The sequence below is a fragment of the Abrus precatorius genome, unplaced genomic scaffold (genome assembly GCF_003935025.1).
Source record: "Abrus precatorius isolate BTA unplaced genomic scaffold, Abrus_2018 Scaffold6, whole genome shotgun sequence".
Taxonomy (NCBI): Eukaryota; Viridiplantae; Streptophyta; class Magnoliopsida; order Fabales; family Fabaceae; genus Abrus; species Abrus precatorius.
This window is the reverse complement of record NW_020874406.1, coordinates 24,641,630-24,659,666: the sequence shown is the minus strand read 5'-3', so window position 1 is coordinate 24,659,666 and position 18,037 is coordinate 24,641,630. Positions and strand designations below refer to the sequence as shown.

The following is an 18,037-nucleotide window of genomic DNA, read 5'->3' as shown; positions in this document are numbered from 1 at the left end:
CGTTTCTTAATACGCATTTACTGTTCTTATGAAAAATATTGGTTTTATCATTCACCAAAAAGGTGAGAGACTAGTTGTTACCTTGGGTACTAGATTGTATCTTCTTATAATCGTCATCAGTTTAAAAAAATTTAAAAACAAAATTGAAGCTCGATGTAGATTTTTTAATATATATTTTCTAAACTTCATGAACCATCTTCTTATGTGGATATTTTTTGTTTTTGGGTCCAATTCTTGCGTGAATATAAACCAAATCAAAAGGTAAATAGTAATACCAAAAAGAATACCTTATGAAACGAGAGCCGAGAGCAGACAAACAAGAACAAAGGATGAAACGGCAAACAATACACACTGGCCCGAGGAACTAGACCCACCGAGAGATGTTAGATAAGTCAAAAGACCCAACATCGGAATAGAAACAAATGGGCCATTATCCATTTCGTCTCAATTTTAAATCATAAAAAGAGTTGTCCCAACTTACTCCCCTAGTCGAGTGCTATTATAAGCAGTGTGTTAATTGACCCAAAAAAAAAAAAAAAAAAGCAGTGTTTTATAATGTTTATAAATACCTACCTTTTTCAAATATACGCACTCAAAAATACACACCTATGATGCAGAAAAAAAAAAAAAAAAAAACCTTTAAACCTCCCGCTTAAATGTTTGTAAAATATTTCCCATTAACTGAATTAAATCAGTTAAACCGTACATATTTTTAAACATAAATATAATAAAAAAAATACTATAATAACACAATTATTTTGTTATGATTGGTAATATCCCAATAATTGCGATCGCCTGTTCACCAGCCAAGTATAACCAAATTTCATTACCGTGCCAATGAGTATATATTTTTAATATGTATTAAATTAATTTTAACAAAAAAAATCTTTTTGATGATTTCATGATTTTTTATAAAAATATTTCTTCAGTTAAAGTATTTCAGAACATGCATCAATCGATAATTTTACTAGTGTTACTTTTTATTAAAAAGAATAATTCATTACCGTGCTAATGATAGTATGATGTTATGTGGTAGTTTCCGGAATTTGTGTCCCCGCCCCCCCCCCCAACGGGGGTTAACAAATTCCAAAAGACTTTCTTAAATGTAATCATTTTAGATTTATGATTATAAAAAATGTACTTAGTTCAATAGCTAAAATATCATTTCCAAATTTTGATTCTATCATCACGATGAATTGACTAAATGCAAATCCCAAACTGAAACATCATGAAGATGGGAATTTAATTTCGATATGAACCAAACAATGACATGAAATTAAAATCAAGCATTGTATATGATTGACTACTGGCCAAGCTTACGCTTCTTTAACTTGGCCATTCGTCGTCTCCTTTCTCTTTCTTCCTCCTCTTCTATCATCCTAAGTTGCTCCTCATCCTCTTGTTTAGCAATTTTAGCACTGCATGCACATTACACAGTCATCAGCACCCCAAAAGATAACATTTTTTTCAATGTTTTTACCCCAAAAGCATACTTAATATGAAGAAACGAAAATAAAAAAACCACATCAACATTTATAAGCCAATAAGTAAAATCAAGAAAAAAAAAGACTGATGCAGCAGGTTAATGCAATAATGATTATAAGAATCAAAGGAGCTGTCTACAGAACACTAATTAAATAAACAAAAGTAAAAAGTATTTAACTTAAAAATATTTATTATACTAAAAACATAAAAAAACATTTAATTTTAATACTTGCTTTTTTATGTAATTAAAAACATTTAATAAGATATATTGAATATTTCTTAACCAATATCCTAAGAACAATCATTAACAAAACCCTTATCATAAATCCTAATAATCCTCCCAGTTACTAATAGAAAAAGTATCGAATATTCTTTGTATTTTCATTATGTTAACAACATCCATTTTCTCGTTTAACATTTTTTACTAAAAAGACTGTAGGGAAGATACTTAGGAAGACTAGCAAATTCTTTATCGAAAGATAAAGCAAAGAACAGAAAAAGTAAATGTCATGCACAACATGACAATATATATATATATATATTCGCAGAAAAAAAATTGGCGAGTTTTATGCACACTGAAAAACAGCAAAAGCAGAACCATGAAAAGGTGTACAAGTAGCTAAGATACAGCACAACCATTTTATCGGTTGTTTGATTATCACAAAGTTTTGAGAGAGAGAGAAAGAAAAGAACAAAATTTAGGTGATTTCTTAGTGCTGCTTTCCACTCAACAGTGGAGTTTCACCTCACTAACTTGCGACAACCTTAAATTTCAATCTTCATTGTGCAGGTTACCAAGGGAAAACATTAATTTTTATACTACTATAACACCATAAGTACTTAAAAATCTGCACCCAAGTTTTGTCAAAAAAAAAAAAAAAAAAACAAAGGTGAGATTTGAGGTAAAGAAACAAGCTCAGAAAAATAGACTATCAAGGAGTAAATTTTGTCCTGTGCTTCACTCTTAATAAATCAAAGGTATTGTGTTCAACTAATAAACAAGCAAAAGTATATTCAATAACATGGGAAACATCAGACTTAAATTTTAAGCTTAGAGAAACCAACCTCCTCCTTTCTTCCTTCATTATTTCATCAAAGCCAGCCTCCATATCATCATCATCATCATCATCGACAAATTTGTTAGGGTTGTAACTGCACAAAATCCAATAAAATGATTATTGACCACTTTAAATCACAGGTAATGAGTAGATGACGTTCAGTGACTATAAATGAGTCATTCATAAATTATTTAATAATCAGTAGAGACTTCAAGCACCACCAACCCAAAAATATCATGTCACTAATTACTATCAGACACATGCTAACAAATTATTACGAAAAACATGTTTATATATTCAAAACAAAGAAATGCATATAATTCAGTGTTGGCATTTAAATGAAGATGGAAAACAAAATTAATTCAAGGTTTCAAAATCTACATGTAAACAGAAAACTTACTTAAACATTGATCTGATCATTGATCTGACATCCATTTCATCCTCATCCTCATCATGGCGTCGTTTCCCAACTTTATTCTTGGGACGGTGATCTTGCACATCAGACTGCTTTGGAATTTGTTTAAGTGGCTTATTTATCTGTCAAGCAAGTGAACATATATCTTAATAAGGAGCTATAGAACAAGTTTAAAGGACCCAAAGATCTTTAACATTATGCATGTTTGAGCATATGTATATAGCATTACACCTGAACTTTCATTGATGCCAATGGTTGTTTTGGTATCATTTTAGGTTTATTCTGTTCTCGTATGCCTTTTCTTTGTTCCACACACTGCTTTGGAATAGATGAATGCAACTTTGAAGAAAGTGGTTTCTGCACACCATTTACAGGGTTTCTCATACCAGGTGTTAATGATTTATTCCCAATGGCACTAACAGGCATCTTTGAAGGCAAGCCTTTCAACACCACTGGCCGGCCTAGTCCATTCCCACTATTGCTACTAAGCTGTCTTCTAGAATCTGCTGATTCCTTGCTGGACTTACTGGTAGAACTTAACTTATAATTGGACCCAGATTTAGGAGCCAAATGACCAGCCCCAGCAACAAGTCTCCTATCCTCACCACTGCCACGAACCAGCTTGCCATTATTGACCAAAGGTTGTTTGCTCCTTCCTAAAACATGAGCTGGTCGTCCCTCTTCAACATCAGCAAAAACCCTGTATAAGTTTCCCCAATTACAATAATATGTTCTAACCCCCACAATCAAATATCATATAAACAAATAACCAAGAAGCAACTTACCAGAATTCCATGCGGGTGTATTTCGACATAGGGGCTCTTTTGTAGGTGCAGGAAGCTCCGCATCATCAGACAAAAGAAATGAGTAATCTCTAGTAACCTTGAGTTTCTGAGCTTTAACCTGCTTCTGCTTCAACAAGACAATCCATCGCAATCATTTTAAAAGGTGGTGGCTAAAAGTTACAAGAGAAGTTTCATACAATAGCTACAATACCTCACTGACTTTTGGTCGGTGATTATGAGCAGAAGATTTCAATACACCATTAGATACTTTGTTTGTGTTTTTGTTCTGCAGAAAGGATTATATGAGAAAGCTACATCACAAAATACTACAGGCAAAAAAGACACAAAGGAACACCTAGCTACAGCATACTCCCAGTATTGGGAAAAATAAGGCTCAAAAGGCATTAAGCAAACACAGCTGACCACTTCAGTCTGAGGAATGCTCAAAACATACCCCCTATGTTTGATTTAGTGGGAAAGAAATGGGAGAGAAAATTTTGAATGTTTCAAAAAGGGAACTTTTCTCTTCAACCAAACATAAAGAAGATGCATCATTATCCATATTTTCTTTGCTCTTGTCCAAACAAGACAAATTAGCAAGAAAGTTGGGAGATATTTAACAACTCAGTTTTTCATGCACAGGACAGGAGCAGAGCATGTCAAATCTCCAATCAATTTCATACTTCATTAGCCACTTTTAATAACTTTTTAAGCGAGTTTCACAGTAGGAAGTCAATCTTAAGGAATTCATCATCAAAGTAAAAAACCTAAGCATATAAAAAAGAATAAAAATAAATAAAATTTTATTTATATATAAAATTGCATATAACACAATGAGAACGCATTTAGGCATCCCCCTATCCATCTAACAGTAGGCAAAGGCACGAAAGGAATCATAGCATGTTTAAACAGATCAAGTTTTTAACATAACTTTTTTCCCATTTTGTGTATTATTTTAATTTAATTTGTTGATGCATTACTAAATGGGAAACATGTAGCCACGTAGTTGCCATGAGGACCCAAAACGGTGAGTCAATTTACACCAGATGAAATCACATTTTAAAAAAAAATTACTCGGCATACAGTACTTATAACAGCTTATGTAGTTAGCTGATATTATACAGAACTTTATAAAAAGTATTTTAAAGGAATGCTTAAAAACAAAGGTACTGAATACATACAATGTGGGATGAGTTCGAAAGCCTAGATGTCACATGCTGGTTTTCTAGCAATGACTTGCTCTCTTGGATAACTCTCTGAGCAATAACTGGTCGAGAAGGACCAAAAAAAGACCCATAACTGCAGCAACAATGAAGATTGAAGGCAATATTTTAAATTATTCCTGTTAAGAAATTTCAAAATTTTACCAACCCTAAAAGATGGTTGCAACATTTACTTATCATAAGGAAGTTTCTTATTTATAGCGCTAGAATCTGCAATGGAATTACTATTCTCCTTTTTCATCTGCTTTCTAATCGAATCTTTGAGCTTCTGCCTCAATTCAAGGTACTCCAGTTCTTCCTTTGTGGGCTTAGGAGGTTCTTCCACTTCGTATTCTTCCTCCCCATCCTCTTCATACTCTTCCCCTCCCTCCACTCCATCATCTTCATAATCATCATAATCCTGCGGTTCCTGCACACAAGATAAAAACAGTTAATATACACGGAAAATCATGTGGGGGGAGAAAAAAATGAAGAGGAACAATAACAACAATGGGATTCTCAATCCTTAAAGTTTAAGGCTTACATCTCTATCATAGCCCCGCATTGCGGTTTCATGTATAAAGAGAGAACCAACTGTTACAAAATACCGGGAGACTAACTCAGAAGTTTGATTGATGAAAAAAGGCCTGTTCTGTTGATACCAATATAAAGAGCAAAGCAAATTGAGGTAAGATTCGAAGCTGAATTATTGAACCACTGTAACTGACAGTGTTAAAATAGATAGATACGAGGAAAACGAAAGAACCCAAAACCCCAGTAACAAAAAGTACAGTATTGCTTCAGAAATACTAAAATTAGGGTTACAGGGAGAAAAAATTGCTAAAACTGAAAAGCAAAACTAAGCGTCATTATCCCCCGAATTGTCACACACTGGAACGGATTTGAAAGCTCGTGCAGAAAGAAAAGAGAACAAAAACTAAACAATTTACATTAATGGACTAGCAATATTGTGCCGGGGGGGGGGGAGCCAGGAGTAGAATAAACGTGAATTGCAATAGTGGAACCAAAAATTGGGGTCATGGATGTGGGAGAGGGAATTGAAAAGATGAGAATTGAGAAAGAGAATGAGAGTGAGAGCATACCTTGATGTTTCGCAGCGGTGGGATTGGTGATTAGGGCAAATTGAAAAGGGGGAGGAATTGAGGGAGGGAAGGGGAAGATCCTTTTATCTTTGTCGTTCCAGAAATTTCCATTCCCCTGCCCCCTTCTCCCCCCCACCTTCCACCCGACCCACACCAAAGGTATAAAGGCTATGTGACTATTTGGGCCCATGCACCTTGGGCCGTCCATACAATAATAGCTAAATGACTTGTCCACTGAATTTATGCAAATAAATAAGTTTGTTTTTTACATTTACAGGATAATTTCCTTTAAAGAATTACTAAATTATTGTAATCTAGATAAATTAACAAAAGATTAAATTTTATTTCTATTTTTGGCTTTTATATAAGAAAATCATTGGTAGTTTTAGATTTTTATAAATATGTGGCAACTAACAATTGCTTGACTAGTGTAAATAGTCCCAAATTTGTTTCTGTAAAAAAAAAAAAAGCAATAATTTACCCTAATTTGATAAATTTTACAAAATTTCCACTCATTGTATATATAAAAAACAGCTTTTGTGTGCTCAGGCTAAATGTGATTACTGTAAGTAGTTAAGTTCTTTTAACAAGTGAATTAATTTGTAAAAATAAATAAATTAACTTATATTTTAAAATTACAAATATCTATATCTAGAGTAGAGGTATCAAACTAGTCAAGTAATTGATTCAATATTCAACTTTTAAGGTTTTACTTATTTTAAGTTGAATAAAATTAATTAAATATAACTATTTTTCAATCAAAGATTTTATAGGTGTGAAGTAAAAATCATAAAAAGAGATTGTAAGCCAACTTAACTTATAAATAATTCGGGATGTTGAAAACATGTTTATCGATGTCTCAAGTTAAATTAGGTTCATACCCTTTCGTAATTTTAATTGGGCTTTGCTTTGGATTTCAGATCCTCAAAATTGAATGTCTAAAACCCTAATTTTTTATCATTTCTTCATTTATTGATTTGACTTTCTATTATGAGAATTTTTGCTTTATAAAAATGATTTTGGAATAGTAGTTTGGGTGAAAATAATTTTTTATTTTTCCAGAAAAAGCTGATTTGCAATTAATTTTTGTGCATGACTGTTTAAGTTTATATGCTTAATTAAACACGGTAGATTAACAATTTCAAATGAATTTATGGTAAGTTGTGAACATATAGTCCCATCTTTTGTAATAGCCTGTAATTTAAAAACCAGAATACAAATGGTTGCAGCTAGCACGATAGTCTCTGATAGCTGGGTTCATCCCAAAAATTCATACACTAATATTAGATCATGCAATATCATGTTGATTTTAAAAATCATCCAAGTAAAACAGTTATTACCAAAAATAAGTTGTTTTTACACATATCGACCTATGCTCAAAAGGAACCTCAATTTCCAACCCAGGATCCCAGCTACGTCGTTGTGCATTTGCAGTTGGAATTGGTGAGCAATAGACCAGCTGCAACTATTTCTATTTTGATTTTCTAAATTACAAGATATCGAAAGAGATAAAGACGATAAAAGTATTAAAAAGCGCCGAGAACACCGCAGTATCGGCGTATTAAAATAATAATAAAAATATATTATCTTTCTATATTGTTTAATACACGTTCAGTTACGACACGTGTTAAATTTCAGAATGATATCAACTATTTTAGGATAATAATTTATTATGTATGTACAAAAAAGTATTATTTAAATAAAAAAGTCAATGAATAAAAATGGTTAGTGAAACTGAATCCCCTGGCGTATTTCTCATTGCAATTTTTGCTTTATTTCGTTTTCATTACTTTTACAATTTTATTTAATCCTAAATTGATTTGTCTAACTAATATTGAGGTAGTGAAATAGTGCTTAAAACCTTTCAGTCCTTAGATAGATAATTTTTATGCTAAAAAAACTCAGCTTTCCAATTTTCAAATCAAATATCTCATGCTTAAATCAATTTAACTTTTGGATTTATGCATTATTGTACATGGCTTTCTCCGTAACGTTAAATAGTGGTTCTCTTATTCATGAACAATAAATCAGTCATGTTACACAAAATTAAACAAGATAATAAAGGTATTCAAATTCAATTCAAACAGTTCCAAGCCATTAAATTAATAATAAAAAAAAAAAAAAACAAACCATTGATTGAAAAGGCCTGTTCTTCACTGAGGTCGGACCAAATTACAATTCCTGTCTATAAAAATCGAAAGAAATTGAACTAAACTGTATCTCTTATAATATTATAATACTTTTATTATTTCATTTCAAATAAACTCAAATAACTATCCCTTGTGGTTAATCAAGGTAACAATAATCAATGTCACTACATTTCTATCTAGAACTCTTAAAACCTATAAATAATTTAGGTGTTAAAATATCATAATATCACCAATACCCGTAAACAAGCTTTGATATATATATATATATATATACTAAAAAATCAATTCAAAATCCAACAGTAATAATATGTTCCTAATATTTTGTTAGCTAAGATAAGAAAGTATATATAAGTTGTAATAGAATGAAATACTTCTATTGTTATTCAAACTTGAATGAAAAGCCAATGTTCATCCCCCCTCCCGTCACCCTTTCCCTGGTGAGAACCCACATTTCAACCATAGATGGCAATCACATCAGAATCGAAAGAAATTGACAAGGCCCGGAAGGCACTATAATTCCAGTGGCGACGATAAGAAAGCAATATAATGGCAGACAATGGATGGTGAGGTAGTGTAGATGAGAGCATTTCTGTGGTTTGCATTGCAACTCTTCATAAATATGTTAAAAACTGAATGAGACATTAAGAAAAATTTAACTACTTGAATACAAGTTCCATTCTTACAGAAACTACAAATATCAACTTGAACCCAACAAGGTATAAAATTATTCTACGGCGCGAGATTTGATGTACCATCCTAAGAATCCCAACCACACAACATAACATTGTCTTAGAATATTGGACCAGCTGCCAGAATATCTTCTGTGAGGTTGTCGTCCTTGCCAATCTGGTAGTTGGTGAAGGTTTCAAAATTCTTCTTGAACAATCCAGCCAACTTCAACAGTGTCTCATTGTAGGCCTCTTTGTCTGACCACTGCAATCCATCAAAACCTCAAATGTTAAAATAGAACCCCATGTCGTAGGATAGAAAAAAGGGTAGAGAGGCTTTATAATCACTAACCGTATTCACAGGGTCTAGAATTTCTGAAGGGACTCCCTCCACTTCTGTGGGAATCTCAAGCCCAAAAATCTCTGTCTTATTGTACTCAGCATTCAGGAGGCTTCCTGAGTGAATCGCATCAATAATTTTTCTTGTATATTGTAGTTTAATACGGCTCCCATAACCATAGCTGCAGTTTGACACATGCCAGAACTTGGGTCAGTTCTAGATTTTGTAGGGCATACAATATCGTTCAGGGTCAAACTATGTAATTACAACCATACCTGCCACCAGACCAACCAGTGTTAACAAGCCATCCAGTAGCACCATGATTTTGCATCTTTTCGGCAAGCATTGCTGCATACTTAGTAGGGTGTAGCATAATAAATGCTGCACCAAAACAAGCTGAAAATGTTGCCTGTGGCTCCTTTATACCTTCCTCTGTGCCGGCCACCTTTAGGTAATAAATAAACAGGTGAGAATCACAGATAAAGAAACTTTGGTAAATATAAAGGTAGGAATGAAGCTAGTTTGTTAATGTGAAAAATTACCAGAGCAGTGTATCCGCTGATGAAGTGATACATGGTCTGGGCCAGGTTTAACTTACTCACGGGTGGAAGTACACCAAATGCGTCACATGCCAAAAGTATGACATTCTTTGGGTGAGGGCCAACACAAGGTAACTTTGCATTAGGAATGTACTCTATAGGATAAGCAGCACGAGTATTCTCTGCAATAAAATTATCACAAATAAATGATATATTTATCAGCAGGGATTCTCTTGTAATGGATGATTACAAGCTATATCTACATGAAGCATCCCAAAAACAAATCCCCGTCAATTTAAGACCACTTTTTTTTTATTAAAGACAAAAATAATATTCAAATTCAATTGTTTATCTGTCAAATGCCTGTTTTTTTATTCAATTCCATCCTTATCCCTTGATTAAGGGGATTTATATTTTCAAGTGACCTCGCACAATAATATATTAGTTGTTACTTATCATGAACATCTCACAACCGCGTACGAAGTCAAACTGTTTATTGGCAAGACCAAGTCACAGCTTAATCCGACTCCTATTTCAGAGCAAATAATTTAATTGAATCTGTCAATGTCATTTTACACTCAAAATCGAAGTCAATCACTAAACAAGACAACATATTACCCGTAACTGATTTGTCAGAGTAATCAACTTCGCGAGTATGCTCATCAAACACCACGTTTTCCAACACTGGCAACCATGTGAAAAAAATAATAAGTCAAAATGCATTTCATATTAGGGTATGTAACCAAGTTGAAATTGTCTCAGATCAATACCTGTACCAAACCTGATTGCATTCCAAATATCAGGCTCTTTCTCCCTTGAGAGATCAATGCATTTGGCATAACAACCACCTTCAATGTTGGAGACACCAGTCTCACTCCAGCAGTGTTCATCATCTCCAATTAAATATCTATTGTGATCAGTCGAAAGAGTGGTCTTTCCAGTACCTAAGACAAATAATTACAAAAAAAAACAAAGCCAAAAAGAATCCATTAGGACTGTAGGAAAAAAAAGACATAAGCCATATCAATATACAAGCACGTATCAGTAAGCAGATATAGGTGACAACAGGCATTGGAGAGTATTATTATTGAGCATGGCTGAGTAAGAAGGGAAGGAACATATCGTAGGACAGCTGTTTGGAGCGAGATTATTCCGATGCAGCGTTTGATCCGCTGATACTATACCTGAGAGTCCAAAGAAGAGTGCAACATCCCCATCTTTGCCCATATTGCATCCAGAGTGAAGGGAGAGGATTTGACGCTTAGGCATGAGATAATGCATGACACTGAAAAGACCCTTCTTCATTTCCCCGGCGTATTGTGTGCCGAGGATGACCATTTCCCTCCTAGCAAGATTAAGATCTATGCTAGTGGAGGATGTCATGTAGTGAGTATAACGATTACACGGGAACTGTCCAGCATTGTATATAGTGAAGTCCGGAGTACCAAAATTCTCCAGCTCTTCAGGAGTGGGTCGGATACACCTGTCACCCACCCAGTTATCCACTTGTACACTAAACTAAACTAACATTCACTATTTCGGGGAAACCTTTTCCTCCATTCAGTAGGGATGTATGTTATGTACAATACACATATATATATAAATTAAGGCTTTCAACGATAGGGCACTTATCTGGCGGGGCTTATACCTTTTTGTCTTGAAGGAAGAAGAGAGAAACAATTGATTGCAACTAGTGTTGGCAATGGTAAATTATGCATTAGTTTTCACTTACATGTTGTGCATGAACAAGGAATGGTAAGCTCTGGCTGAGACAATCCTGACTTTGATTTGGTTCTCTGGGTCCCAATTCAAGAATTGGTCATTGACGAAGACCTGCAAATCACAAACAACAATATTATTATTATTTAGAACACTACTATTTGGAATTGCCATCTAGATAAGATCAGGTATGATATTATGGTATATTTGTTGTTTGGATTTGATCAGCTTAAGAAATCAAAATCAGATACCTGATTAAGTTTCGAGTTGAAATAAACTAGGGTACCTAATTCTATTCATATTTTACATACTAGGTCCGGTCATTAGCTCAAACTAAGTCAATGTTATTATTTCAGAATTATTTTACCATGAAACCATTCTGTTTTCAGAAATAATAAGTTCCGCTAAAATTTATTTAAAACAATAACCTAATCACCCAACACAAAGCAGTACAATTGAGTCGGATAGGTTCAGATTGATCGTTTTATCTAAATATCTCAACCTATATATGGATGTATTTGACCTAACCATTTCCGCCCAATCCTGTTGTCAGCTTATTGTACAAGATAGCAGTGTTTCGTGGGGGTGGATAGGATTACAGATATGAATGAACAAGTAGATGCTTTTCTAATGGAGGTAATCAATTCTTCAATATCTTAAAAAGGACAAGCCACGGCACACCACAGGCTTTGGTGCTCTATACTGTGAACGGAAAAGCATAAATCCTTATTCCTTCATGAATCCTGCGGCTTAGTAATGTGTTTTTTCTTACCGCATGGGAACGGATGCATATATTCCATTTCTTAACAAAATGAAGAAAATCCATATCCATATTAAATACAAAGCACCGCTAAATCAGCAGAAACCACGATCCAATCATCCAATTCCAACCATATGACACACGACGACACTGTCGTATCACTTTAGGGATCAATTATACTTCTGTCTCGCCCGCCCATTTGGACAAAACGACAACATAAGCACCATCCCCACGTCACCATCTTAAAAGCCAAAAGATGAGATACGCAGCCCTCTTTTATTATCATGGACCACTTGCTATAAATATTAATTAAAAAATATCATCATTTTTTAAGTAGTTTACTTACTGCGTTTTGAAGACAATAATAAATAAATAAATAATTTTTTTAATCAAAAATCATAATTTTTTGCTGCTGATTCTTTAAGAGTGTTGTTAAGACATTTGTTAGCACTCTTTTTAGAGTAATGAAAGAAAAGAGAAATAACCTTGTCCAAAGAGTTCAAGTAATCAACGGCTCTTTCTCTGTTCACCATGAAAGTCTGCTCGTCCATCTCGATGTTAGGGGAACCCCTGCAAAGTACAACATTTGGCAATACTGTGTCATCAAGTTGAAATAAAGCCAAAGAAAATAAAAAATATAACTTGATAGGGATATATAAGCCGCAAATATTATCACAAATAATTAAAATGGTGAAACACTCGCTAGTTGTTACTCACTTTCCCCACCAAAGCTCGTTCTCCGTAACATCATCTTTGACAACGCGCTTATCTCTGGGAGAGCGACCCGTCTTGGCCCCTGAAAGTGTTGCCAATGCCCCGGTGGAAGTGATGAACGATCCCTTCTCATACTTGATCGCCTGTTCGTAAAGTTCTGCACCAAATCCAAACCCCATAGCAAATTAACTATAATGTATAATTTCACATTAATTATCCAGATTTGTAAGTGATATAATTTTTTAAATCAAACAACATATTCATAGGCTTTTGTCACGTTAGTCACATGAGGAGTGGGGCTTAGTGCTTCATTAGGAAATCTTTGAAAATTGTGTCGGCCACAAAATTGTTGAACTTCTTAACTAAATTAAATTGAATTAAAGGATCTAGTTGAAATAAAAGTTCATGACATTAGTGGGAATAATTCATTAGTCCTTGAATGCAAATCGACCACACATTTTTATCCGATACATATGCCTTCACTATGTTAAATTAATTCATATCATAGAAATAATTAATTAATTATTTTTAATAAAGTCAAATTTTATTTTTTTATTACTAAAAAATTAACTCTCTGAATAACTATATTATCAAAAGCAACACACGATTAAATAATCATCAGAGGTTGACGTTATGAACTAATTTCGTACACCAGATGTACAAAATGATGCTATGCCGACCCGTGCCATCAATTCAAATTGTAATTAGAAAAAAGAATACGACCAAGTCCGATGTAACATATGAAGGAGACTATGAGACCGTAATATCAAAAAAATAAATAAATAACAAGATCATAGAGAGTAACACATGAAGGTTTAGAAAAGCGAGTACCAGCAGGGGAGAGATTATAGAGGACATGGGTAAATTTCAAAGCACTGTCGCTGACAGCAATGGTGGGAGTGACATGATGGTGCGGCACGTGAGCAACCTTCTGGGTTTCTGATTTCCTAGCTGGGTCTCCCCTAACCACCTTCGGTCCAGTTTCTCTAGTAAGTGACGCCAAGGATGCACTGTTTCAAGATGCGAACGTGAGTGTTATGTTTTTACCTCTAATAATATTAATAATGTTAGTTTTTTATCTTTTATCATATATATATATATATATATATATATATATGATTCTTTTTTATATTTAATTTTATATATATACTAATTTTCTATATTTATCTCTCTCAAGATGAAAAAACATTTATTAAACATTCTTCTTAACCACCAATTTAATTTTCTTATAATAGTACTAAACATTACAATTATTTTTAGTTCACATTTTTATTATATAATATATGTAATATTTTAAAATCAAAGTTACATCAATTACTGTCCCCACTTTTGTTTAAAAAAGCATTTTCCTTGTACCAAATTAGACAGGGAACAAAATCCAAAACAGTAAACGAAAATCATACTAGGCCAAAGCCAAATCGGGGTAAGTATATTCTAGAGTGCTTGCATGATGTGCAAATTGCAAGCGTCTGAGACGCCCAACTAAAACTCTGATCGGGTCCCACCCTTACAAAAGCTTGTCAAATACATCATCATCAAGCTCTTTCTACCGTCAGATCCATCTTTCTATCTTAGTCAAGGCTTTTACAACACACGCGGATCTAATAAATATATGGGGCCCCCATGACCATTTATCTTTTACTCACATTTTTTTTCTGATTGCCTGAACGGATTTTCCGCTCGCCCTGTATTGACTAAGTGCTTTTCCGCATTAATTTAAGTATGATTAATTATATATTAGTTACATAATAGGAAATACGCGTCTCCTGTAAAGATATGTATGAAAATAAATATGTAAATATTTGCAAATTATTAATCATTAAAAATTATAACATTAACTAATATCAGTATATTAAAACATTAAATCTTTTGAAGTAAAAATTTATTATATTTAACTTTTTATAGCGTGCAATATTATTATTATGGTTTAAAAAATTAATATAAAAAATAAGTACCGATTTTTCCAGAATCTACATCACCCCTTACCGTTTCTTCTACATTTTGGGCTTGTCCAAGTCTTATTTCTGCTTTTCATTTTTAATTTTTTTTTTGGTTATGGAAACCATATACAATTCTCAGAACATTAGTATAAATGTGGTAAAAATGTATAAACCTGATGGACTGAAGTTGCTGCTGCTTGCGTTCTTCTTCAGAAAGCGTGGCAAACGGACCCTGATTCCCCGTAACGGGTGTGGTGGGTGCTGACTTCTTCTTCTGCAGAGAGTGAAGCTCGTCAATGGTTTGAGCCTTCACCGTTGGAACGCTGTCATCGTGACAAATCCCGTTATGCTTCTTATGCGTCTGAATCATGGCCAGTCCGTTCCCGTTTGCAACGTTGCCATTGCCGTTGGATGCCATCTTTCTCTGCCAAAAATCCAATTTATGAGTAACACAAATAATACATAGCAGAACATCGACATATAAACAGGATCAAAGTAACGGCGTTGATATAAATAATAAATAACCATTACCACGTGTCAATCAGGGAACAAACTAACTAACCAGAGAGATTTGCAGCTTGTTGCTGCGGAAATGAAGAAGCTAGAATAGAAATAGCAAAAAATTAGAACAAGTATTGAAAAACAAAGGAACGGTTTGGAGAAATGAACATGGGAAGTGAAACGTATGTGTTGCGTTTAAGGGTTATGGAAAGAGGAGTTGGTGATGGGAAATTTACATGGCTGGGATGTCCTTATATAGGGTTCAGTGCAACCCCTCCTTAACCCGTGTTAAAATAGATAACCGTGGTAGAGGATAACCATGGTTAAATCCTATCCCTCAGCGGTCAAGCCCCGAAAAGAGAAAAATTCCAAAATCTAATAATTCGGGAATCGGAGTCAGGTATAAGGTCCTCGACCAATGGATAGCTATCCCCTGCACCTCCTATCCACCGTAGCAAACACTCATTCTCCACCCAAAGCATTTTTAAACCATTTCAAACTCTCTTAAATTCAACTATCACTTTTCTTTTTTGGTAAGATAAATATTAATAGGTTTTTTAAAGGATCAACTAGTGATCTATATGCGCACACCCATTTATATATTGTGTTTAAAACTGTCACAGTTTTTTTTTTTAATAACACAAACTATTAAGGTTTCAGCGATTTCCTAAACTCTTCAAATTACTTAAAATATAGAATAAAAATCGTGAATTCATTATTCTCTAATTTGAAAATCAACTTTATCCCTTTTTCATTTTCAGTTTATTAGAAATTATTGATCTACCTTCTTGAAATGATTTGGTCATTTGGTGTTTCCTTCCCTTCTTTTCAATTTTAGTAACGAGTATTCTGAAAACACTTGTTAAGGGATACCCAGTTTTTTCATTTAATGGTGGCAGTGATTATTTAAATTAAGTAATAAACCTTCATTTAATATAATAAAAAATTATTTCAGCTAATATCTTGATCTATAATTTTTTATTCTGTATAATATTTTTACAGGTTAATAAATTATAAATAAATTAATGTTTGAAAAACAACAAATGCTTTTTAAATAATATTTTAAAAAAGCATTAATGCAATATGTAAGAAAAAGAGAATAAGTATCCATGGTTACGTGGCGGCAGAGGGTGGATTAAAAGTTGGTAGGGATGACTTAAACCTCGGATTGTTTATGGACAGCTACATCTGATGTGGCGCTTCGTTTGCCAGTCGTCGTTGCTATCATGACCGAACGTTAACGTGCCGATGTGCATGTATGTAGGCTATAAACATGTAAATTTTATTCATGTCATAGGCTGTATCATGCAATAACATCCGCATTTCGTTATTTACTGGTCAAAATCCCCATTATCACATGAATTTGTTATACGAGGACAATTTTTTTAATAAAATATTTTAAAAATTATGTAACAAATTAAATGAAATATAAAGAATATACACAAAAATAAATTTTTTTCTATTAATAAAATGAAGATAAATATATGCAGTTTCACAATTTAAGATAAAAATTAACTTAAAACTTATAAAGTACTTACAAATAATTTATATTTATCACGTCATTAATTATATATATATATATATATATATAAAAGAATAAAATTTATTTAAAAATTTTTCAAATTTATATTTTTAGGTAATACTTTTTTTGTTTATTTTTTATTAGTTTTATGTGGATACTGAAAGTATCTTCTTGTCAATAATTGTAGACTGATTTTTTAAGGTATAAATATCATTAAAGTAGACTTTTTTCTTTCATCTATGGATGGCAATGGGTAGGCTATAGGTAGGGTACTACAGTACCCATCTCCATACCCGCGTTTTAAAAAAATACCCGTATCCGGCCTCATACCCGCATGGGTATGAACATTAATCCTCGTACTTGTACTCTCTGGGTACCCGCATACCCGTCTTGTACCCATTACTCGCGCTTGTTTGAGAAAAAAATATTTATAAAGAAAAATATATTTATATAATTTCACATAAGTAGCATAATAATACAAAAATTCAATATGTAGTTGTCGAACAAGGTACAAATATAGATAAAAAATAAATATTCAAAAATTATAAATGTTAAATGTATCTTAATATAATAATTTTTTAAACTAAAATTCTTATAAACAATAAGCAAAACTAAACACACAAGTTATTTGTCAGTGATAATCATATCTTGTGTGAGATTTGATTGATTGGTAATGTCAGAACGACAACGAAATATATCTGTACAATAGTTATCCATTCGTGTGGGATCACTTAGTAACCTCTTGTGACGACATTAACAACTAACTCTAATGAATAACATTTCATAGTTATTAAGTTTTAGTGAGACAGACATTAAGAATGAGAATAGAGTTAGAGTAGAGAAGTTCAATACTAACAATAGAAAGTTGATACATAAAATATTTTTTTAACTTTTGAATTTAAAATTGTAAGAAAAATAATAGATTTAATTAAAATAATATCATATAATTAATATATATATATATATATATATATATATTAATACTAGTATTTTTTAACTCATATATTATACGAAAGCATTTTATCAAAAATATAAATTTTTAAAAAATTATTTTAGTGAATTAAATATTTATAATGTATATAAATTTTAAAAAAAAAATTGAATAAAAGATAAATAGTTACAATAAAATTTTATAA

At 32.8% G+C, this 18,037-nt stretch overlaps 2 protein-coding genes across 6 annotated transcripts; both read right to left on the bottom strand.

Annotated features, from left to right (window-relative positions):
- Positions 1-966: 966 nt before the first annotated feature.
- On the bottom strand, positions 967-6,182 carry LOC113868937 (protein SPT2-like). Of its 5 annotated transcripts, none has more exons than XM_027504949.1 (10): positions 6,049-6,182; positions 5,490-5,597; positions 5,140-5,375; positions 4,925-5,042; positions 3,955-4,029; positions 3,744-3,867; positions 3,190-3,638; positions 2,944-3,080; positions 2,551-2,637; positions 967-1,418 (listed from the first exon to the last, which is right to left on the bottom strand). In XM_027504949.1, exons 2-10 carry the CDS (start codon positions 5,508-5,510, stop codon positions 1,304-1,306), a joined length of 1,362 nt encoding a protein of 453 aa, XP_027360750.1. In that variant the 5' UTR covers positions 5,511-5,597; positions 6,049-6,182; the 3' UTR covers positions 967-1,303. The 5 variants fall into 5 exon arrangements, with proteins under 5 accessions (XP_027360750.1, XP_027360755.1, XP_027360751.1 ...); XM_027504950.1 differs by having other exon boundaries at positions 1,103-1,418; positions 5,490-5,539; positions 6,049-6,176; XM_027504953.1 differs by having other exon boundaries at positions 1,103-1,418; positions 3,190-3,626; positions 6,049-6,174.
- A 2,610-nt stretch (positions 6,183-8,792) lies between these two features.
- LOC113869009 (phosphoenolpyruvate carboxykinase (ATP)-like) lies at positions 8,793-15,604 on the bottom strand. Its single transcript, XM_027505089.1, has 13 exons — positions 15,410-15,604; positions 15,052-15,302; positions 13,770-13,948; positions 12,942-13,095; positions 12,710-12,794; positions 11,478-11,578; positions 10,930-11,228; positions 10,516-10,689; positions 10,364-10,429; positions 9,749-9,927; positions 9,482-9,651; positions 9,219-9,387; positions 8,793-9,131 (listed from the first exon to the last, which is right to left on the bottom strand). Exons 2-13 carry the CDS (start codon positions 15,294-15,296, stop codon positions 8,988-8,990), a joined length of 1,965 nt encoding a protein of 654 aa, XP_027360890.1. The 5' UTR covers positions 15,297-15,302; positions 15,410-15,604; the 3' UTR covers positions 8,793-8,987.
- Between the last annotated feature and the right edge of the window lie 2,433 nt (positions 15,605-18,037).

What these genes read in the sequence shown, in the direction of transcription:
- LOC113868937 (XM_027504949.1), bottom strand. Translation starts at nt 5,510, where the DNA reads ATGCGGGGCTATGATAGAGAT. An exon ending in TACACCCGCATGGAATTCTG is followed by an intron (nt 3,639 to 3,743) that starts GTAAGTTGCTTC and finishes CTGATGTTGAAG; the next exon opens with AGGGACGACCAGCTCATGTT. An exon ending in TGGCATCAATGAAAGTTCAG is followed by an intron (nt 3,081 to 3,189) that starts GTGTAATGCTAT and finishes CTTGCTTGACAG; the next exon opens with ATAAATAAGCCACTTAAACA.
- LOC113869009 (XM_027505089.1), bottom strand. Translation starts at nt 15,296, where the DNA reads ATGGCATCCAACGGCAATGGCAACGTTGCAAACGGGAACGGACTGGCC. An exon ending in TCCTTGTTCATGCACAACAT is followed by an intron (nt 11,229 to 11,477) that starts GTAAGTGAAAAC and finishes GGTGGGTGACAG; the next exon opens with GTGTATCCGACCCACTCCTG. An exon ending in TTCTAGACCCTGTGAATACG is followed by an intron (nt 9,132 to 9,218) that starts GTTAGTGATTAT and finishes GATGGATTGCAG; the next exon opens with TGGTCAGACAAAGAGGCCTA.